Source organism: Malus sylvestris (assembly GCF_916048215.2).
Source record: "Malus sylvestris chromosome 4 unlocalized genomic scaffold, drMalSylv7.2 SUPER_4_unloc_1, whole genome shotgun sequence".
Lineage (NCBI taxonomy): Eukaryota > Viridiplantae > Streptophyta > Magnoliopsida > Rosales > Rosaceae > Malus > Malus sylvestris.
Window position 1 is genome coordinate 61997 of NW_025920893.1, and position 24518 is coordinate 86514.

The 24518-nt window shown below is 36.6% G+C and overlaps 1 protein-coding gene across 4 annotated transcripts in view; it reads left to right on the forward strand.

Moving 5' to 3' along the window:
• Nucleotides 1–24518, forward strand: part of LOC126612788 (leucine-rich repeat receptor protein kinase HPCA1-like) — a 79897-nt gene that overhangs the window by 45955 nt on the left and 9424 nt on the right. Inside the window, exons 1-5 of one of the 4 annotated variants that reach the window (XM_050281145.1) lie at nt 18125–18314; nt 18409–18798; nt 18913–19019; nt 21274–21397; nt 21508–21579. In XM_050281145.1, the coding sequence (XP_050137102.1) occupies nt 18941–19019; nt 21274–21397; nt 21508–21579 (275 nt within the window). In that variant the 5' untranslated portion in view covers nt 18125–18314; nt 18409–18798; nt 18913–18940. Of the gene's footprint in view, nt 1–18124; nt 18315–18408; nt 18799–18912; nt 19020–21273; nt 21398–21507; nt 21580–24518 lie in introns of those variants that run through there. The other 3 variants (XM_050281144.1, XM_050281146.1, XM_050281147.1) reach the window with 3 other exon arrangements.

Here is a 24518-nt window from a genome sequence, read left to right on the forward strand (position 1 = left end):
TGTATCGCCTCATGAGTTTTGATCCAGTGCTGCGCGCCAGCTATATCCTTTTTAAATTTAATGGCTCAAATTCAATTTAATCAATTTTAACTGTAATAAAAAGATTAAACGGCTCAAATTTAAATTCAATTGTCAAAATAACATTATTTATTAACCAAATCATATCCAACACCAAAACTCTAGAAATACACATCCATGTGTTCATTAATCCATTAAAATTTCAATTTTCTCAACAATTTTTTTTGTTCAGAATTTGAATTTTTTTACATCCAAATGTTTGCAAAAATAAAACAACATAGATTATACAAAAGCTAATTCCAAAATTATTAACAAAAAAAATCAACTAAATATAAAAGTTTAACAAATTATAAAGTTTGGGGTGGAAATTATAGGCCTCTTACCGTTGAAGCAAACAAAAATGTCTACCTCAAGTGTCGAACTCACTATTGCTGGCTGTAGCAATGCTAATACTGGTTTAGTTGTTCACGACGCAGATGTAGGCCAGCAACGTTTGGTTTGGGATGAAAGGATTCTTTGCCATCCAAATGGAAGTATATATTTTTGTGTAAACTGTCTCTCTTGTCCAAACATCAATTTAGTTGCAATATTAGGGAAGTATCAACTGTCACTCCTCACTTGGATAAGAAGTATAGTTATTGCAACATGCTCATAGTCACGAGTACAATTTACATGAAATGAGTGTTGGTATGAGTCAACATTTTTTATATTTATCGTAAATTTGTAATTTCTTTATGGATAAGGATTTCCTTCTTGATGAGGGATTTTATGTATCTTGTACTTATATCAAATCTTCCTCGAGAGAAGAATATACAACAATTACCCTGAAATTCTCCTACAATTTTATAGCTCACTATTAGCTATTATGACGTTCCGTTCCAATAATACATTCTCACATATATGGAAAAAAGCCTTATACATGACAATGTATTATTATATCAGGATGCAGAATAGTGATAAACTCGTTCGATGTAAGTCTTCCTGCATACCAATGTTATGTAGAGAGAGAGAGAGCAATAGCTTAGCTACTTATGAGTTGGAATTAAATTCATACCAATGTTATGTATAGAGAGAGAGAGAGAGAGGAATAGGCTTAGCAAAACGAAAAATTATCCTCAGTTGCTGTTTATTGGCCTCGCTGTAAGTTTGGACAAACTTTGTTGATCCCAAATTCTTTGTTCTAATAAATTGCATTTATTTTCTTTTCTGAATATTGATACATGCATGATCTAGGTTACTGAAGTTGTAAGAATTTGAATTCAATGGTTGTAACACCTCATGAGTTTTGATCCAGTGTGGCACGCTAGCTATATCCTTTTTAAATTCAATGGCTCATATTCAATTTAATCAATTTTAACTGTAATAAAAAGATCAAACGGCTTAAATTTAAATCCAACAATCAAAATAACATTATTTATTAACCAAATCATATCCAACACCAAAACTTGTCCAAAACTCTATAGATACACATCCATGTGTTTATTAATCCATTAAAATTTCAATTTTCTCAACAATTTTTTTTGTTCAGAATTTGAATTTTTTTTACATCAAAATGTTTGCAAAAATAAAACAACATAAATTATACACAAAATAATTCCAAAATTATTAACAAAAAAATCAACTAAATACAAAAGTTTAACAAATTATAAAGTTGGAGTGGAAATTATAGGTCTCTTACTGTTGGAGGAAAAAAAACTATCTAACCTCATACGTATAGGTGAAATAATTGAAAATGTTGGGCTAAAATTTGAGAGCTCACCCTTGGATTGGAGATATCCTAACAACTAACTATTTAACTAAAAATAAATAAATTAATTAAAAAAAGTTAAGTAACTAAAATAAATAGGAGTATATAGAAAGAGAAAAACGTGTGTATAAATTATTTTTCAAGTGGTTTTGATCATTTGACAGAACCCTAACAAATAGTAGTGTGGTACCACTTATTCCACGCTATGAACTCACAACCTCAAGAAACCCATGCGCAAATGTACTAATCAATGTCATTATGCGCATGCCTATGTGCAGATCAAAAACTTAAAAGTCCAATAGTACTAAAGGGCAGAAAGATGAACATACTCATGCAACTGGTGCAAGAAAGTTCTTCTCATTCTTTGGGGGCGTCAAGGAAAAGCTAACCGAAGCTAGCCCCAAACAGAAACCTCTAGGATAACATGTCTCTTAGTGTTGCATCGATATTATCTTCCGCTTAACCGCATAAGCTGAATTAAAGTGACACAAATTGTTTGGATAAAACCTTAGAAAGAATCTCACTTGATGTACCAAAAAACAATTGCATTTATTTTACAAGATCCATAACATAAAATTAGGTCAAACTCAAATACTTTTGGTCAAGTGTCGAATTCACTCTTGCTGGCTGTAGCAATGCTAATACTGGTTTAGGTGTTCACAGCACAGATGTAGGCCAGCAACGTTTGGTTTGGGATGAAGGGATTCTTTGCCATCCAAATGGAAGTAGATATTTTTGTGTCAACTATCTCTCTAGTCCAAACATTAATTTAGTTGCAAGATTAGGGAAGTATCAACTGTCACTGCTCTCTTGGATAAGAACTATAGTTATTGCAACATGCTCATAGTTACGAGAGCAACTTACATGAAATGAGTGTTGGCATGAGTCAACGTTTTTTATATTTATTGTAAATTTATAATTTCTTTATGGATAGGGATTTCCTCCACTCCTTGATTAGGGATTTCATGTATCTTGTACTTATATCAATCTTCCTCGAGAGAAGAATACACAACAATTACCCTAAAATTCTCCTACGATTTTATATCCAGCTATTAGCTACTATGACGTTTCGGTCCAATAATACATTCTCACATATATGGAAAAAAAGCCTTTTACATGACAATGTATTATTATATCATGATGCAGAATAGTGATAAACTCATTCGATGTAACTCTTCCTCCATACCAATGTTATGTATAGAGAGAGAGAGAGGAATAGGCTTAGCTACTTATGAGTTGAAATTAAACTTGGGATGTCGAGTTTATTTACATAAGTGGCTTTTAGGATGGTGAATCATACTCAAAATCTAAATTACAGGAGTGAATACGTCCGCTTGGTGGCTTGGTTTGGAACTAATATCTTACTGTTTCGTGAACTTATAAATGCTGAGATTCAAAACTTATTATTTTACACTAACACTACTACAAAAGGTCTTTATAGTGTCAGTGGGTAATGTCGGTTTAACATAATATAGTGACGGACAAGACATTTGCGACACCTACTGGACATGACGTCGGATTTACTGTCGCTTGTAAGCGTCATAAACTGTCTATGTCGCTTTTAACTGACGTAAACATTTAATGTCGCTTATAACCGACGTACATTTTAATAATTTTTAAATAATTGTGTTGCTTTAAACAAAATAGTGTCGCTTTTAAGCGGCATAAAGTATTAGTGTCACTTCTAGCCGACACTAATTATTGTTTTTAAATATTTTAAACACTGCGTCGGTTCTGAACGACATAGATTTTACTTTTTTTTAATATTTTGAAACCCGGTGTCGGTTGTAAGCAACAGATTGATGGTACTCTCCCCCGTGTTTTCTTCTTCCTCTCTTGCATCTTTCTTAAGGATGAGTTTATGAGGTGGCACACAACTAGGCCTAGCAAACGGGTCGTGTCTGTCGTTTTCGTGTAACACCTGTTAAGAAAAATATATTTTTTTTCTTAAATTTGCACATACCACACATTGCCACATAAATATTACTTCAAAACATTAAAACAAATTTGTCGTTTAAGTACTACATCTACACTCAAAAATAAAAGCCTAATAAACAAACATCCATACACCACTAGTCTATTACAAAATGTTAAATGTGCAAAGATATGCAAAATGAAAGAGTTTTTGTTTTCAAGTTGTGAAGCCTTTCTTAAAAGTTTAAACCTTGCCAATGGAACTCAAAGCTTGCATGTTATTCTTTTGACAAAATCCTCAATTTTCATCGATCATCATGACATAAGATTTTGTGATATCCACTTCTGTAAATATTTTAAATTGACGATCAAATTAATTCATTGTATTCATATAGGATCAAGGAGTGTAGCTGTAAAAAAATCATCAAAATCGGAGTTAAAATAACCATTAAATCATGATTTTTCGTTTACAACCGTAGAAAAGTTTTGTCTCGTTACTTGATCTTTAAATATTTGTTTTTTTTTTTTTGCGATTTTTGGCGCATGCGATCTCGAAGTATATACAAACATGTTTGACGGTTGGATCGTTGAAACTAGTTTAGTAGAATGCGTATCCCATCAAAACAATAGATTCACTAACACCTAAGAGTTTATTTGTACTTTCATTAAGTATAACATAAGATTTTGTGGTATTCACTAGTGTAAATATTTTAAATTGAAGATCGAGTTCATTCATTGTATTCATATAGTGTCAAGGAGTGTAGCTGTAAAAAATCATTAAAATCGGAGTTAAAATCACCGTTAAATCATGATTTTTCGTTGATAACCGTCGAAAAGTTTTGTCCCGTTACTTGATCTTTGAATGTTTGTTTTTTGCGATTTTTAGCGTATGCGATCTCGAAGCATATATAAACAAGTTTGATGGTTGGATCGTTGAAATTAGTTTCGTAGAATGCGTATTCCATCAAAACGATAGATTCACTAACACTTAGAGTTTATTTATACTTTCATTAAGTATAACATAAGATTTTGTGCTATCCACTAGTGTAAATATTTTAAATTGAATATCGAATTCTTTCATTGTATTCATATAGGGTCAAGGAGTATAGCTGTAAAAAAATCATCAAAATCGGAGTTAAAATAACCGTTAAATTGTGATTTTTCGTTGATAACCATCAAAAAGTTTTATCCCGTTACTTGATCTCTGAATATGTTTTTTTTTTTGCGATTTTTGGTGTATGCGATCTCAAAGCATATACAAACAAGTTTGACGGTTAGATCGTTGAAATTAGTTTCGTAGGATGTGTATCCTATCAAAACGATAGATTCACTAACACTTAGAGTTTATTTATACTTTCATTAAGTATAACATAAGATTTTGTGGTATCTACTAGTGCAAATATTTTAAATTGAAGATCGAATTCATTCATTGTATTCATATAGGTCAAGGAGTGTAGCTGTAAAAAAATCATTAAAATCGGAGTTCAAATAACCGTTAAATTGTGATTTTTCATTTATAACCGTCGAAAAGTTTTGTCCCGTTACTTGATCTCTGAAAGTTTTTTTTTCCTATTTTTGGCGTATGAGATCTCGAAGTATATACAAACAAGTTTGACGGTTGGGTCGTTGAAATTAATTTCGTAGGATGCGTATCTCATCAAAACGATAGATTCACTAACACTTAGAGTTTATTTATACTTTCATTAAGTATAACATAAGATTTTGTGGTATCCACTAGTGTAAATATTTTAAATTGAAGATCGAATTCATTCATTGTATTCATATAGGATCAAGGAGTGTAGCTATAAAAAATAATCAAAATCGGAGTTAAAATATATTAATTATTTTATGTATTTTAAGTATTAATTAGACTATGTTTCAATTAGAATGTGATGATATTTTATAATAAAATTATATTTCTGTTTTTTATTACGTATTTTATTTATTAAAATCTTAAAATGTTATATGAGATAACAAAAAAAAAAGAGCTGGTTATTTTTTTTCTTTGGGTTAAACAATTTTTTTTAAAACTAGTATGTTGTCGCTTTTAGCTGACGACATTGGTCGAATAATTTGAAATATTAGGCGGGTAATTTCCCGCTTGTTCTGCATGGGGAAATGGATGGAGAGACTTAGTGTCGGTTTTAACCGACGCTATCATCTTTTAATTCGACGCGAGTTTCATTAAACCGATACTACGTGAATTTCAAAAAATGTGTCAGAAGTTGGTGTTGGTTTTAACCGACGCTATCATCTTTTATCAAAAAGTGTGTCAGAAGTTGGTGTCGGTTAAGACCGACACCAACATTAATTTAAACTGACGCCGTGATTTCCAATAAAGAGTGTCATAAAGTTGACTGGTTCATTTCAAGAGGTGAAGCCCAGAGGCTAACCTCCCTCATTTATCTCTCCCTTCTTCTAAGCACACTCTAAAATCGCAGCTCATCTCTCCACATTTTCTCAAACCCTAACCTCTGTTTTTGCAAACCAAACCTTAATCTTCCATCATCAACCCATAAGACCTCACAGCCATGGATTTACTGCATCACCAGAAGGGTAGTAGCACCGATCTTGGTGCCGACGCACTCAGGGGTAAATTTCTCACCTTCCTTTGTCGATTCATGCACTCAGGTTCACCGATTGAAATATACCATACAAGAAAGAAATCTTCAACTCCTCATACTTGTGTTGTTTCTTTTGCAGGGACTTGAGATCTGTATAAAATAAAATAAAATACATAAAAAAAAAGACGATGCAACCATTGGTACAACACCAAATCGCATCTCAAGGAAAAACCACCACAGAGTTGTCTCCGTTCTAGATCCGTCATTTAAAGGTATAATCTCTACTGAGCTCCTCTTTTATGTTCTTGTTCAGTAAGATCAGCAGTTCGAAAATCCATATAAAAATTCATGCATGTTCATTTTGGATCTGAAGAGTAAGGACAATGGAAATTTCAAATCCATAATTTTTGAAAGGTGACTAGAGCCCTAATGTTGAAGTAGTACAATATTGGAGCAGTGATCTGATGGCAAGCATGGCAGCATAGAGCTACAAAATCTGTGGTCTTCGACAAAGGCAAGCACGGGAAAGCATCATGGCAGCTGCTAGTATTATATGCAAGCATGGAGCTCTGATTAGTATTATATGTAATTATTAGTTTTTTTATCTTCATATTGTAACCGGTTCTCTAATGGCTCCTATATATGTGTTATTTGTACTTCCTTATTTATATGAAATAGAATACATTTAACAAGAAATTCTACACCTAAACACCCCAGTTGAATTCTTGAATAAATTGAATATGTGAAGTTTGCATCTCATGTACCATCTATGTAGGAATGCATGATAATTATTTCATTTATTGAGATGTTGGCTAATGTCGGTTAGGACCGACAATAGATTGAGTATTTTATTTGTTAGCTGCTAGTTGACGTCGCTTTAATGTTGAAGTATACGTCGCTTTAAACCAACGTCAGCGTCAGTGTCACTTTTAACCAACGCTGCGTAGTGTCGGATTAAGCGAACAAACCGACACTGAAGCCCCTTCGTGATGCTAGCATTAGTGTCGCTATTCCAATCCGACATTACATTGTTTTATGTCGGATTTTTGCCAAATTTCCGACAGAAATTGGATTTCTTGTCGGTTTTAGCTTTGCCGGTGATAAGTAGTGAAAACTTAATCATTTGACAGGATGAAACTTTGTCCAAACGATGCCAAAAAGTCAACAACTACAAGTCATTGGCAATTGTTAGAGTTGAGTTAAGGAAATGGATCCTCTCCGGATCCCTTCCACCAAGTCCACCAAATCCACCCATTTGGGCAATTGAAATTTGATCAAATGGCTATAAACACGGGACTCCTTTAAAAGTTATAATAACTTTAGTCGTTGGATCAAATTTCAATGGTCCGGATAAGTGAACTTGGTGGACTTGGTGGAAGGATCCCTTTCCCTGAGTTAATTGTGATTTTGATCGTTTGACATAAGACCTTAATCAAATAGTACTGTCGTATATGTACGACTTAGTCAAATGTCTCTGTTGCAGTCTCTGTCATTGGTCGTAGAGTTAACAGTTTAGCACTACAAAGCATTAGGCATAGACCTAAAGTCTCGAAGCCTTACGGATGAATCTGAGACTCATTTTGGGGGCGACATCTTTCAGGCTCTTACATTGTATCTATGTTACATGTTTTTGGTTTTGCTTTTACAAACCAAGAATAGAATCTTAAACCTTAAAAGCAAGAGTGACACTCTTAACTAAATGAGCCACAACTGTTTGTGATATTGCCTTCAACTTAACCACATGTAAATGTTTAGTCTCAAACTATCTCAATTCAGCGTAAGGCAATTAGGTCAACTCAATATTGGATACGTTACAACCACTAGAGATGCCTAGTGGTTGTGGACGAATTCCAAGTCCGTATTCCACACGGAACTTCTTGGGTTCAATTCCTGGCGTTGGTGAATCACAAGACGGTAGCCAATGAGAGTCTGAAATGCCTCTATGAGTTTGCTTCCGAAAGATGGACTATAGTGGTGAAGCCACTAGCTAGTCTCACTATTAAAAAAAAAAATAGATATGATACATACGTACAATAACTGTTCATGGTTGATGGCCTCTGCTACTTATTTAGATGTGTGAACAACGCAGATGGAGGAAAGGGGAGAATCAAACTCCAAGTTTCAATCACAAAGTTAAATACTTTTCACTATTCGAGCTCCAAATCTCTTCCAAAATGTTTCGTTTTTTATTCTCTTAGCTTGAATTTTCTTTGTGAACGAAAAACCTTATGGTTGGAGTTGTTCTTATTGGTGGGTGTTAGACGGCAATTTGTACTTGGTTTGTGTATTTGGACTTTGACTCACTAAAAGAAAGAATTTTCTTTGTTGTAGTGAATTTGGATATTTTATTTATTGGACAATCTCAGTTAAAGTGGTTTGACCATGTGAAATGAGGCATATACAGATGCTCCGGTTAGAAAATGCGATTATAAGACAAAGGCTTAGGGCAAAAGGAGTAGATGAAGGCTTGGAAGGAAACTTTAAGAAAAGACATTGAGTATTTGAAGCTAATGGAAGACTTGGCGCAAAAACGAGCGTAGTGACGTTGTAAGATTTATATAGCCGACTCTACTTAATGAAATAAGGCTTTATTGTTGTTGTAGACACAGTCACACTGTAGAAATCGTCTCTTTGAATAAGATGTAAATTCAACAATCATGGGGATCTAATCTTTGATTAAATATGGTCGAATGCTAAGAAAACAAAAGGAGAAGAAGACCCTACCTTCATAAAAATGGCTTCAACTGTCACCACCACCTAGTGGAGGCAATGACATTAGTTACAGACACACCATAGGTCGTCCTTACTCCGAACTCCTCTTATCCATTTCTTACGAAAACTGGTTCCCAGATTGGCGCGCCATTCGAATCCAATGGTTGTAGTGCCTTATGAGTTTTTATTTTTGTTTATAATTTGAATTTTTTTACATCAAAATGTTTGCAAAAATAAAACAACATAGATTATACAAAAGCTAATTCCAAAATTATTAACAAAAAAAATCAACTAAATAAAAAAGTTTAACAAATTATAAAGTTTGGGGTGGAAATTATAGGTACTCAAGCCCAAGGGAAGAGCCCAACCCAAAAGACTAGTCCAATAGGTGGGAGGACCACAAGGACTTAAGAACCTTTACACCCCCATAAGTGTAGTCGATGTGAGATCATAACATTACACCACCCTTCGGAAGCCGATGCCCATGGCGGCCCTTACTCTGGTGGCTTTCACTCTTAACAGTGGCGCACCCTTGGTCGTCCTGTTAAGGTAGCCCTTTCCAGGTCGCCCCATCCGCACCGTCGGGAACTTAGGCTCTGATACCAATGTTAGGTACTCAAGCCCAAGGGAAGAGCTCAACCCAAAAGACTAGACCAATAGGTGGGAGGACCCCAAGGACTTAAGAACCCCTACACCCCCATAAGTGTAGTCGATGTGTGATCATAACAAAATTATAGGCCTCTTACTGTTGAAGCAAAAAAAATGTCTAACCTCAAGTGTCGAACTCACTATTGCTGGCAGTAGCAATGCTAATACTGGTTTAGGTGGTCACGACACAGATGTAGGCCAGCAACGTTTGGTTTGGGATGAAAGGATTCTTTGCCATCCAAAGGGAAGTAGATATTTTTGTGTCAACTGTCTCTCTTGTCCAAACATCAATTTAGTTGCAATATTGGGGAAGTATCAAGTGTCACTCCTCACTTGGATAAGAAGTATAGTTATTGCAACATGCTCATAGTCACGAGTACAATTTACATGAAACGAGTGTTGGGATGAGTCAACGTTTTTTACATTTATAGTAAATTTGTAATTTCTTTATGGATAGGGATTTCCTTCTTGATGAGGGATTTCATGTATCTAGTACTTATATCAATCTTCCTCGAGAGAAGAATATACAACAATTACCCTAAAATTCTCCTACAATTTTATAGCTAGCTATTAGCTACTATGACGTTCCGGTCCAATAATACATTCTCACATATATGGAAAAAGCCTTATACATGACAATGTATTATTATATCAGGATGCAGAATAGTGATAAATTCGTTCGATGTAAGTCTTCCTCCACACCAATGTTATGTATAGAGAGAGAGCAATAGGCTTAAGCTACTTATAGTTGGAATTAAACTTAGGGATGTCGAGTTTATTTACATAAGTGGCTTTTAGGATGGTGAATCAAACTCATAATCTCAATTACAGGAGTGAATACGTCCGCTTGGTGGTTCGGTTTGGAACTAACATCTTACTGCTTCGTGAACTTATAAATGCTGAGACTCAAAACTTATTATTTTGGGTAAATTACATAAAAGTACCTCAACTATAAGTTAAACTACAATTCATACCTCATGTTTTAAAAGTGACAATGTCATACCTCATCTTACGAATTTGTTACAATGTCATACATCCGTCAGTTTCTCTATTAATTTTTCTGTTAAATGCTGACGTGGTTTGAGACGGAATCCTCTTCCTAGCCAAGTGAATAAAAATATTAATAAATTAAAGATAAATTATTTTAATATTTTTATTTTAAAACATGTGGGACCCACCCCTTCTCTCTCTCATCTGTCTCACATTCGGTCTCTCTCATCTCTCTCACATCCAATCTCTCTTCTATCTCTCTCTCACATCAGATCTCTCTCCCCTTTCTCTCTCTTATCTCTCTCTCACATTCAATCTCTCTCCTCTCTCTATCACACACAAGGTATAAAATATTGATGATATTGGAAATATCGGTAGTCCAAAAACACGGAAATTTCGATGGAATATCGGGATATTATCGATATCGATAAAATTGAATAAAACCCACGAAAATTGTAAGAAAAACTTGAAAAATTTTATTGAAACTTTGCAGGATGTTTATTTAGTCAATTATCTATTAGTTTATCACAAAAAATTGGAAGGAAATGCATTGCATGATGGATTTAACTAATTTAAGTTGATTATATAGCGAGCTGGCAAACATTGTGAGTGTAGAAAATATGTAGTAATTAATGAAAGAAGTGTAAACACACCATAATCATTTATATATAATGAATTAGTACAATATTTTACACTTTATACATTGCATGGTAAGATACATGAGTGACTTAGTACCACATAGAGTTCCTATGAGGTTCAAAATTTTCACTATCTTCATCATCTCTATGTGTAGATTTGTTTCTTGCAAAAAGAATTCAAAACAAAACCATATATATAAATATTTTAGCATATTTTCACAAAAACATAAGTGATATGGTGGTTAAGGTGTTGAAGGAGTAAAATGGGAAGGGTTCGAATCCCTTGGTGTTTTTTTAAATATAGAAATTTATCCTAGATAATAAATATTAGGGTAAATTACACAAAACTACCTCAACTATTAGGGTTTGATTTATTTATTTATTTTTGGGTTGCAGTTAGTGGGTGCGGCGTGTAACACCCCAACCCCCAATTATATGTATAATTTCGTAAGTCCCCTAAAGTTTTATTGAGATTTCATTTTGCCCCCCCCCCCCCAAAATTTTGATTAAATCTAGACCATTTATCTAGATTCCTAAACATTCCCAAACTGCCACGTGGCAGCACCATATCACTCCTCACTCTTCTCTCTTTCCGTTCCCTACCCCGTGACCCTCTTTCCTTTCTCTTTCTTCTTCTTATTTCTCTGCACTCTATCTCTCTCTCTCGAAACCCTTTATCTATTCCCTCTCTGTCGCCGAGACACACACACGGCAGCACCATCATGCAAACATCATTACCGTCATCATCATCATCATCAAACCTCGTCTTTCTCCCTCTCATTCTCGTCTCTGCAACTCGGCGAACACAGGAACTCTCCGGCAAACTTCTTAATCTTCTCCGGTTAGGTAAGCTTCGGGTTTACCTCTTTCTGTTCTAGATTGAAGCTTAGATGTGAATTTTTAAGTTCTATCTCGTGTTTTTCCAAGGTTTTTGGGACGAAATCGGCTCGGGATTAGGCACACCCATCTTCGGCGAGGCCGTGGGTGTCTAGAGGTGTTTCGACCACCACAAGTCGTTTCACGGCAAACGAAAATGGTTTGAGTGGATTCGATGACTGCCACATCGTCGGGAGTCGTTCACCGCCACAGAGAACGATGCAGCGGCGGCCGAGGGTCTTCAAGTCACCGATCTTGTTGAAGACGAGGAGGAGGAGGGAGTCCAGGAGGCGATTGAAGAGGTTGTCGTCAATGGGGGAGTAGGGTTCCAGACGACAACGACGAATTCCTCCGATAATATCGATAATATCGCAATATATTGACGATAATTAAGTGGATACTCGTAAAAATATCGTTCTTTCACAAAAACGATATTATCGGCATCGCCGATAATATCGATATTTTGATCCATGCTTACACACATCCTCTAGATTTCTTCTTCCATTCTTCACCTTAACTTTCATCCATTGTTCACCTTCTTTCTTCCTCCATTCTTCACCTTCATCCTCCAGATTTCACAACCTATTTCGTCCTTTTCCTAAACATTCAAATTGGCATAAAGAAAAAAAAATTCACCACTCTTCTCCTCTTTCTCCAAAAAAATTTCATCTTAAACCTCCAAATTTCACCACTCATTCTCTCTCCCCAGAAAAAAAAATTTGGACAAAACAAACCCAGATTTTTTTCTTTAAGGGGGGTCAAAAGCAAGAAAAAAGGCCAGAAAAAAAAAATTTGAACAAAACAAAACAAACCCAAATTTCACCACTCAGTATATATAAAATCTGGGGTTCAAAAGCCGAGGAGGACCCTGTTGGAACAGATTGGGAGAAAGGGAGACTTGGAACGGATCAGGAAAAATTTCATCTTAAACCTCCAAATTTCACCAAATTTCACCTTCATCCCCAGAAAAAAAAAAAAATTCATCTTCCATCAATTTGCAACGGCCGTGCCATGCGCGGCGTCAAGGCTCAGACCAACTTCGTCTATCCTCTTTCCCCGCCTACCGATGTCGTTGCTGATCACCCCTTCCCTTCTTTCAGCTACCACATGCACTCTCACCCGTCTACTAAAACCCGTAATGGCTACGGCGGCGCTAACTAATCTCCAAATTTCACCCTCATTCGTCGGGCCTGGGGACAAGGTCAAATTTGGGGATCTGGAATTTCACCCTCATCCGTCGGGCCTGGGGACAAGGTCGAATTTTGAGGTTTTAGATTGGGGAAGATGGATGAGGGTGATGGGTTTATAGGGGGTGGGTTCAGCTGCAGGGATTTGGTGGAGGAGGAGGAGGGGGACGAGCTCCATGGAAGGGCGGTGGAGATGGCCGAGGAGGACCCTGTTGGAACAGATTGGGAGAAAGGGAGACTTGGAACGGATCAGGAAAAAGGGGGAAAACGGAAAGAATTATAGGGGGTGGGTCCCACCTGTTTTAAATAAAAATATTAAAATAATTTATGTTTAATTTATTAATATTTAATTAATATTTTTATGCTAATGAGCGGGGCCCATCTGAAACCACTTTAGCATTTAACAGAAAAAATTAATAGACAAATTGACGAATGTATGACATTGCAACAAATTCGTAAGATGATATATGATATTGCAACAAATTCGTAAGATAATGTATGACATTGTCATTTTTAAAACATGAGGTATGAGATTGTAGTTCGATCCATAATTAAGGTAGTTTTATGTAATTTATCTTATTATTTTACACAAAACTTAATCATTTGACTTTGTCCAGACGATGCCAAAAAGTCAACAACTATAAGTCATTGGCAATTGTTAGAGCCGAGTTAATTGTGATTTTGATCATTTGACATAAGACCTTAATCAAATAGTACTGTCGTATATGTACGACTTAGTCACCAATGTCTCAGTTGCAGTCTCGGCCATTGGTCGTAGACTTAAAAGTTTAGCACTACAAAGCATTAGGCACAGACCTAAAGTCTAGCAGCCTTACAGATGAATCTGAGACTCATTTGGGGGAATTGGATCCCCTCCTGAGCATTAGGTGGGGATCCTCCTGACCAAGAAGTATAGGTCGTTTGATGAAAATCCAACGGCTATAATTATTATAACTTTAAAGGAACCCCCTTATTTGTAACTGTTGGATTTTCATTCAACGGTCCATACTTCTTGGTCAGGAGGATCCCCACCTAATGCTCTGGAGGGGATCCATTTCCTCATTTGGGGGCGACGTCTTTCATGCTTTTACATTGGAACTGGACTTCGCTGCTGCAAATTCAGCAGCAGCTGCTGCTTACACCCAATTTCGGCTGGACACGTGTCTAAGTTTTGATTTTTTTAATCAAACTCGGACATGTGTCCAACCGGAATTGGGTGTAAGCAGCAACTGCTGCTGAATTCTTCAGTAGTGAGTTAAATCCCTTACATTGTATCGATATTACATATTTTTGGTTTTGTTTTTACAAACCAAGAATAGAATCTTAAACCTTAAAAGCAAGAGTGATACTCTTAACTAAATGAGCCACAACTGTTTGTCATATTGCCTTCAACTTAACCACAATTAAATGTTTAGTCTAAAACTATCTCAATTCAGCGTAAGGCAATTAGGTCAACTTAACATTGGATACGTTACAACCACTAGAGGTGCCTAGTGGTTGTGGATGAATTCCAAGTCCGTATTCCAAATGGCACTTTCTGGGTTCGATTCCTGGCGTTGGTGAATCACAAGACGATAGCCAATGAGAGTCTGAAATGCCTCGATGAGTCTGCTCTCGAAAGATGGACTATAATGGTAAAGCCACTAGCTAGTCCCTATAAAAAAAATAGATACAGTACTGTTGACCCTAAAAACTACCAAGCCTACGTGACGTGCAGGCCGAGTAACTAATGAGTTAACTACATCATTCGGTTATGTGCGGGGGTGTGCCAACTCGACGGCCGAGCTCGACCGAGGAGTACAATATGTTGATGTTGCGTTAAGCGCGTTGCTGACTTCTTGATCTTGCGACTGCAGCCGAGGAAGGAACACGTCTCTGCCTTCAGTCTAGAGCCTGAAGACCAGGTTGCTAGTTCTGTGAAGTTCACAAATCGTCGACGCTGGGTTCGATCACGGTGATTATATTCGTAAGAGTATAAGCACGCCGAACTGGCACCAAACTATACGGAAACAAGTACTCGAATGACATGTATGTCTTGATGGTAAATGTGGTTCGGCCGTCAAAATGCCAAACTCTAAAATGTACTTGTGAATATTCAATCATAAAACTCGACGTTCAATGTGCCGAGCCCAGTAACCTGTAACACCTCACTTCACCGAGAAGGCTAATGAGATGACCTCTACCAACAAAGACTCGAAAACCCTTGTCGACTGAGACTTGGATAAATAACCAGTCAGCCTCGAAGCAGTGCTGTTTATCCAAATTGAAGGTGCTCCTCGATCGGTTGATTCTACGACTCCAGTGTTGTTTATCCAAATTGAAGATGTGTTGGCGAGGAGAAAGGGGAAGAAGATAAAATCTCAGGATGTCGAGAAGCTTTGTGCATGGCAACTTATGTGTTGATTTAAAGGGGCTCATTTGTTGCAACACACCTTGTATTTATAACATTCATATCTTCTGCTTGGCACGGCCAAATAATTTTGTAGAGTCCAACTGTAACTTTAACTCGCGGAACTGAAATTGATCTGTGTTAGAGGCCAAGGTATATCCTTCAGATTATTGTTCATGACTTTTCAAACAAAATAAAAGCCTATCTAGGCTTATCACATCTCATCAGAAGCCTAGCCCACCTAGGCTTCTTATCTCATCACCAAAACTACCTTGATAATATCCCTCAACCTTAGTCAAAATCAAGATTTCTTGGGTCAATGTCGTGCTCCTCTCATCTTTGCGGAGCACCAATTTAATCCAAAGATTGGTTTTAATATTTAAATGCCTAAATCGCAGTTTACATGGATCTCTGTCGTCCAAATTGCCATGCACCAATGACATTCCAATCTGCATCATTATCTTGACTTCATCGTTATCCCAAAACCATGCATCTTGACTATTCAAACCTCATCTTAATGTACCATGATGCTCCAATCCGATAACAAGAATCCTAGGTCCATTTGAACTGTACTGCTTGCTTGGAAATAAAATTTGCATCTTATCTATCCCATTTAAGAATATGCCAAGATAATTCATATTAAAAGATAATTATTATGATAAAAACCATAATATTATCCTTTAACAATAACAAAATTATCTTCACTTTTCCATCCAATGGTTGGGAGCTATGCTCACTCAACGGCTTTGATTGCATAGGCCGATGATGTAATTTTGGGTCCAAACAGGTACATACGTACAATAATTGTTCATGGTTGATGGCCTCTGCTACTTATTTAGGTGTGTGAACAACGCAGACGTAGGAAAGGGGTGAATTAAACTCCAAGTTTCAATCACAAAGTTAAATACTTTTCACTATTCGAGCTCCAAATCTCTTCCAAAATGTTGCGTTTTTTATTCCCTTAGCTTGAATTTTCTTTGTGAACGAAAAACCCTATAGTTGGAGTTGTTCTTATTGGTGGGTGTTAGACGGCAATTTGTACTTGGTTTGTGTATTTGGACTTTGCCTCACTAAAAGAAAGAATTTTCTTTGTTGAAGTGAATTTGGATATTTTATTCATTAGACAGTCTCATTTAAGGTGGTTTGATCATGTGAAACGAAGGCATATACAGATATTCTGGTTAGAAAATATGATTATGAGACAGAAGCTTAGGGCAAAAGGAGTAGAGAAAGACTTGGAAGGAAACTTTACGAAAAGACATGGAGTATTTAGAGCTAATGGAAGACTTGACTCAAAACCGAGCGCAGTAACTTTCTAAGATTCATATAGCCGACTCCACTTAATGAAATAAGGCTTTATTGTTGTTGTAGACACAGTCACACTCTAGAAATCGTCTGTTTGAATAAGATGTAAATTTTTATTCAACAATCATGGGGATCTAATCTTTGATTAAATATGCTTGAATGCTAAGAAAACAAAAGGAGAAGAAGACCCTACCTTCATAAAAATGGCCTCAACCGTCACCACCACCTAGTGGAGGCAATGACATTAGTGACAGACACACCATAGGTCGTCCTTACTCCTTAATCCTCTTATCCATTTCTTACGAAAACTGGTTCCTAGTTGCTGATAAATTAGGGTTTAACTTATATGTTGTTTTAATGCCATGTATTTCTAATATACGAGAGAAACTTGCTTGCAAGGACGCTATTGGCGGCATCTTTGTTAATAACGTGTGGTCATGTGTTATAACTTGTTCAATATCTTTTAAGCCTAGAATGCATCCTCGTATATTTTAATGTGTCGACCTAGACACGAATACAATCATTTTGCCAAACTGATTGCATGTAAGTTCTTCTCATTTAAGACGGGCGACGCACTTAAGAAAGAATGACTCTATAAACAATTACTATATATATATATATAAAAATATTGTTTGACTCCTTACATATAAAAAGTTATTTTTCTTCCAAATGAACATCTTTAAAAAAATTATTTGATTTAGAAATCCTTTAGTTATTCATATGAATCACACAAATTGATGGTTCATAATAAGGATGTTACTTGTTATCATGACTGACGATTGGTCTGGCATATATGAATGACTAAATGGTGTCTAAACGAATGAATTTTTGTAGAAATGGTTGTTAGATGGTGATAAAAAGAATGAACAATTCTGATAATAATATGACAAAATTATATCATGTCATGGCTGAAGGAGGAAGAATAACCACATGTATTGTCTCTTAATTTTAATTGGTCAAACTGATAATCTTTTAAATTACAATTGTCGATTATCGATATTTGATTGTTATGTCCTTATTATGTGATCGATACATCGTTTTCTAACTTTGATTAGTTCTGAACATATTAGATATTTCCTTAGAAAACGACCAAACCGTGTTCATTATTTCATTCAACAAGAAAATGGATGAAACCAGGAATCGGTCCCAGCCGAAGGAGAAGGAGCCCGTCGCCTTTAATTTGCAAGCTGTAATCTTAATTAATTGAGAGTCCCATTTGGTCATATATTCAAAAGAAACCTGCTTCGCTTGTTCATATTGCTGCCTTCACTGTATTTGTATTATGCGTTTTGTTCTCTCAAATCGCGCGGGCGGGCAGAGGAAACGGTAAAACCTCCCACTTTATTTAATTAATTTAATCACTTTATTTAATTAGCTTAATTTAATCTAATTCTATGCTAATGGACTATGATTTCGACAGAGAGTGATGAGGATGATGGTTGCATTTTGTTCTGGACTAACTGGAAAGATCAGATGATTTTGGTTTGTGGTTTTAATCAAATTGCTTTGGCTTCTAAGACAAGGCTTAATAATTTAAACGAAGCTGAAAAAAGCCAACCCTAAACCTTTCTCTCTCTAGTTTCTCTCTCTCTAGATATTGTAGCCTGCAGGGTATTTTTTAGGAGACAGTTGAAAGAACCCAACTCAGGAAATCCAGCTTCACTGCTCAGAAATAAGCAGAGCTTCCAAAAAAAAGCACTTTTTTGGTTGCTTGGTGGGAACATGGAGATTTAGCATGTACATGCATGCGTGGGACTCTTAATTTTCTTCATTAAATAAAATTCCAACCATCCAAGTGGTGTAGTAGTTGGTATGTAGTGGAAGAAGATATGTTTGAAAAGTGCTTTTTTTTACATTTCAAGGAAGTAAAATTTTGTACAAATGTGCTTTTTGGCTTCTGCTTACCAGCTGATCGGTCTCACAGATTCACACACAAATTTCCCAAGGCAACCATGCGGCTGCTGCTGCTCTTTCTGGTTTTCTGCTTCTCTGGAATTCATGTGATCTCTTCTGTTACACACCCGGACGATGGTATGTGTAGTCTTAAATATCAATATATATATACTCTTAATTCATGGGAAAATTGGGTTTTGTGTAGTTTCTACTTTTGGTCTACAATTTCAAAGCTACCTTCATATCCGTTGACTTGATAGGTTTTTTGTGATATCATGTTCATCTTCCTATTCTCTGTGACGATATTCCAAATCAATCATCTGTTATTATATGGGAAAGTAAAAACGGATGACACAGTGTGATTGGTTTGGGATACCACCTTGGTGTAGATTCTTTCGTGTGTGTACACACCCGACCCCAATATCCTCCAAATACCCCAGGTAGGCACGTGCTGGCCGACACCCGAAAGTGACGAAGCCATACTAACATGCATGTGAAGTAACAAACATAAATAAAACTTATAAACTTAATTACAATGCTTATGCACTAAAAAGGAATAATATAAAATTGAATGAACAAAGACTACACTGAGAGGACTCGAAGATGCCGATGCAGGAGTGCCTTGACGCTGGGATTGTACGCCTCGATTCTAAGTCCTGAGGTGGCGCAAAACAAAACATGAGTAGACCAAGTTGATATATATAAGTAGTACAAAAATAGTTATTCAACAACGTACTAACCCCCAAAGTTTATGAAAACTCAATAGCATAATATATAATAGGTTTTCCAAAATCCTAGCATGCCATAAAAACCTTCATAAAACATATATTATATATATAGTGTGCTTAGTATTGGTATATATATAAGGCATATACATATATATAATATTTCATTCGCCCGAAGGCATATAGAACACTTCTTCATTCATCCGAAGGTTCTACATCACGCGCTCATAGGTAGATCATTCGCTCGTAGGCAGTATCATTCGCATGTAGGTACTACATCTCCCGACCAAAGCCAATATAAATATCTTCCACTCGTAGGCCCTACACACGCTCGGTCGAAGCCAATATAAATATCATTCGCCCAAAGGCCCTACACACGTCCAGCCGAAGCCAATCATAATCTCCCGCCTGTAGGCACCAACCAAACGCCCAACCGAATCCAATCATATATATGTATCCAACCCACACCCAGCCGTAGCCAATCATATAAGTATTGTTTGCCCATAAGCAGTAACATTCGAATAACCACTAAGTAAGTACATAAGGACATTAACATAATATTTCTAATATATATATATATATATATATATATATATATATATATATATTTTAATCGGAGTTCAGTAGCTAAAACGTCATATCGTAAAACCTATTCGTAGTATATAGTCATCAATCTTATATACTACGAAGAACGTAAAATCGATAAAGCATGGTAATTCGTAAAGCATGAAACTAATTTACTCATAAACGTTTCATAAAACGTAGCCATTAAATCATGTTTTTCATGTATGCATTTCTAGCAATTAAAACATGCATTTTGGAAGGGGTCCACTCACCTTACACCATTGGCGAAGAGCCATGCAAACAAGCGTGGATGGAAACACCACTAACAATTGCACCTAAGCACATAAGGGTACCAATTAATAAAACTATACTAAAACGATTGAATTCAGGAAAACGGACGTCGGAAACGGATTCAAGACTTCGAATTTAGTCTAGGAGGGGTATCAGATGAAACTCGAAAAAGTCAACCTAAAAGTCAACGTTGACGGGTCAACGATCAAAGTTAAAGGTTAGCGTTGACCGGAAGTCAACGGTCAAATGGGTCGGTCAAACAGGTCAAATGGGTTGGGTTGGATCCGGTTAGGGTTTAGGATTTTGGACTTGGGTTAGGGTTAGGTTAGTGGGTTAAGGCCTAAGCTAATGGGTAGTAGATTGGGCTTTGGGTTTGGGCCGATTGCATGGCCCAATGGTTAGGTTATTGGGTTGAACCTGGGTTGGGTTTGATACAAATTTGGGCTTGAGTCACAAAGGCCCAAGGTTTGGGTTGGTTTCAGGTTGGGTCGTGGGTCACGGGTCAGAAAGAAAGATAGGGAGAGGGAATAGTGGCCCATGGGACAAATTTGTAAGAGTGGGCCCCAAGTGGCTCTCCAATTAAGACCAATCATCAACCCCAATTTAAAATAAAATATCTCACCCATAGTGAAATTATGAAATTGCCCTCCCGTTACATAATATCCGGGACGGGTCGTTACAGTGTACTTAGCGATTAGTCCATTTAATTTTGGTCTAATGTGAATTATTTTGAAGTTTTGATTAAATTTCGTTCTAAACCCTCATTGTTCCTATTAAGGGTGGTTGATTGTTTTATGTGTGTGTTGATCCAGCTAGTGCACTCCAATCCTTGAGGCAGATATGGATCAACGTTCCACCCAGCTGGGACAAGTCAAACGATCCATGTGGGGAGCGCTGGGAAGGCATCACTTGCAACGGTTCGAGGGTGACTGCATTGTGAGTGTTGTTCGTCTTCGAATTCTGATGTGATTGTTGTAATTACGAGCATTCTCGCTTACTTTCTTAATCAGATTTTGAACCAGAACCTCTTCTGGATCACTGTACAGGGGATTATCAGGAATGAATGTGGAAGGGAAAATTGAAGGCGACATCGCGGGGCTCTCTAAGTTAAGATCCTTGTGAGTGTGATTGTTCCTTCATTCATACCAGCATTATGTTTGCAGTATATTATGAACTAAGCAACACACAACAAATTTGATGTCTAATTATAAAAATATGCATAAAACATGTTTATTTTTTGCAGTGTCAGTTATTTTGTTTAGCTCAATCTTGATTAAGGATGAAATTCTTTTTTTTTTTTTTTTTGTGGTGAAGAAAGGGGATTACAACCCAAAGAGAACTACAAAACAATAGAAAAACGAGTCCGAGGGACTCCAGTAGCATCATCAATGAGAGCTGATCTAATCCAAACGAGAAGCTTATAAAAAACAAGAACACCAATATCCATATTATAAGTCCAGTTAGCCAACTGATCCGCCACAATATTCTTCTCTCTGTAAATGTGATTCAATTCACACCTCCTCAATTGTCTCATCATTAATATGCAGTTATGCATAATTGTCTCCAAAGGATGGAAATTATCAACTTGGGTTTGCTTCAACAACAGAACAATAGCCTTGGAATCCATCTCAATATGAAGATCAGTAGCACCCTTATCAATAGCATGTTGTAAACCAATGTATAAACTCCATAATTCAGCATCACAAACTTGCCCTTGTCCCAAATTCACAACAAAACCACCTAACTAGTTGCCATTATGATCTCTTAGTACGTCACCAGCCCCAATTCGACTAGAATGTGTCCTTCTTGATCCATCCACATTTAGCTTACACCAACCTACATTAGGATGATCCCAAGAGAGTGAAATTTGCCTATTGACAGGATTAACGGAAGACTTCACACAAGCCTTCAACCATTCAGCCACATCTCTCACGATGATCGCTTTTGGATCCATAGGCATGACAAAATTGACATAAAAAATCTGCTTGTTTCTCCATTTCCAAATATACCAGCAAATAAAAAGGAAAAGAGTACACCAAGCACCCTCATTGGTCCCTTTTGAACTTACTTTCAGATTTGCCAATAGCCAAGCCTTAAACTCAAGATTTTGGGCATTCCTCAATTGCCTACTTTCCCAAATACACACAGCCCTTGAACAATCTTTAAAAATATGAGCAATGGATTCAATTGGTCCACAATAAGTGCCACGCCCAACCTTGATATTCCCTGAACACCAAGGTAGGCAAGTGCTGGCCGACATTCGAAGGTGACGAAGCCATATTAAAATGCATGAGAACAAAAAAATATGAATAAAATAATAGAAATTTAATGGTAATGAATATACATTTAAGGAACATGTTCAGAGCATACCACCAACTAGAACCCTAAAATAAATAATATAAAATTGAATGGACAAGGGAGTGGGTCCTACACTAAGAGGACTCAAATATGTCGATGCAGAAGTGCCTTGATGCCGAGATTGTACGCCTCGTTTCTAAATCCTGAGGGGACGCAAAACTAACATGAGTGAACCAAGTTGATATATATATAAATAATAATAATAATAATAATAATAATAATAATAATAATAATAATAATAATAATAATAATAATAATAATAATAATAATAATAATGAAACAATTAACAACATACTAACCCCCAAATTTTTATGAAAACTAATAGCATAATATGTGATAGGTTTTGGAAAACCCTAGCATGCCATAAAACATTTCATAAAAAATATCTCGTATATAGTGTGCTAAATAGTGGTATCCAATAACAATATCTCCCGGCCCTCGGCCAACAACCATGTCTCTGCGCCCGAAGCCAGAGATTATTTTCTCCCGGCCCAATGCTAGCTCCATGTCTCTCGGCCTGAAGCCAGAGATTATTTCTCTCGGCCCGCAGCCAACACCAAATCCTTGCCCGTAGGTGAAACAGTGACCACTAGATACGCACAAAACATTGAACATAATATTCTCAGAAAACATATATCATATAACTCAAAGCCACTTTATAGTATATAGTCATCCATCATATATACTATAAAGAGGGTGTGTAAAAACATGTTCGTAAGTAGTATATCGTCATCCATCAGATATACTACAAAAAACATTAATTCAATAAAATATGATATTCCAAAATATTCTTAGTATAGCATAATATCTCATAAAACATTTCATAAAACATGATCATTAAATCATGCTTTTCATATATGCATTTCTACTATTAAAACATGCATTTTAGAAGGGGTCCACTCATAGATACCTCACTGTCGAAGAGCCACGTAAACTAGCGAAGACGAAAATGCCATAACAATTGCCCCTAAGCACATACAGGGTCCCAATTAATAAAACTATACTATAACAATTGAATTTAGAAAAACGGACATCGGAAACGGATTCAGGACATCAAATTACCCTAAGAAGAGTCTTGGGTAAATTTTGAAAAAGTCAACAAAAAATCAACACGGGAATATTAACAGAATATCCACGAAATATTCCCTATCGGAATATTCTATTCCAGAGAATATTCCATCAGGTCAATAGCCGGTCAAACGGGCTGGGTCAACATACCATAAGGTTGGGCCGAAGAGTTAGATGGGTTTGGGCTTTAAGCCCAGCTCACTGTTTTGGGTTGGGTTAAAAGGGTTTTGGGTTAGTCAATTGGGCTTGCTCCATGGCCCAAATGCCCGAGTTAGGGTTTTTGGATTAAAGGGGCATGGGTTTGGGCCTGGAGTAAATGGGGTTGGGCTCGCTGATTGGGCCGCTTCCATGGCCCAATCCTTTGGGCTCAGTTTAGGGTCACCGGACCCAAGGGAAAAAGAAGGCCGAATTTCGGCCGGAATTTCCCAAGCTTCGACGGAGCTCAAAACTTAACTAAAGTTCACCATATAATATACCAAAATGAAGAGTGAGGATTCAAGTAGTACCAAGATGAGATCGTGTTGAGGTCAGGATTGGTCGGAAAATGGCCTGAGATTCACGAACCTTTGCCGAAAACTAGAAAGAGTTTTCCTCGGGTATTCCTGCGTCCAAAAACATCCCCAAACGTCTC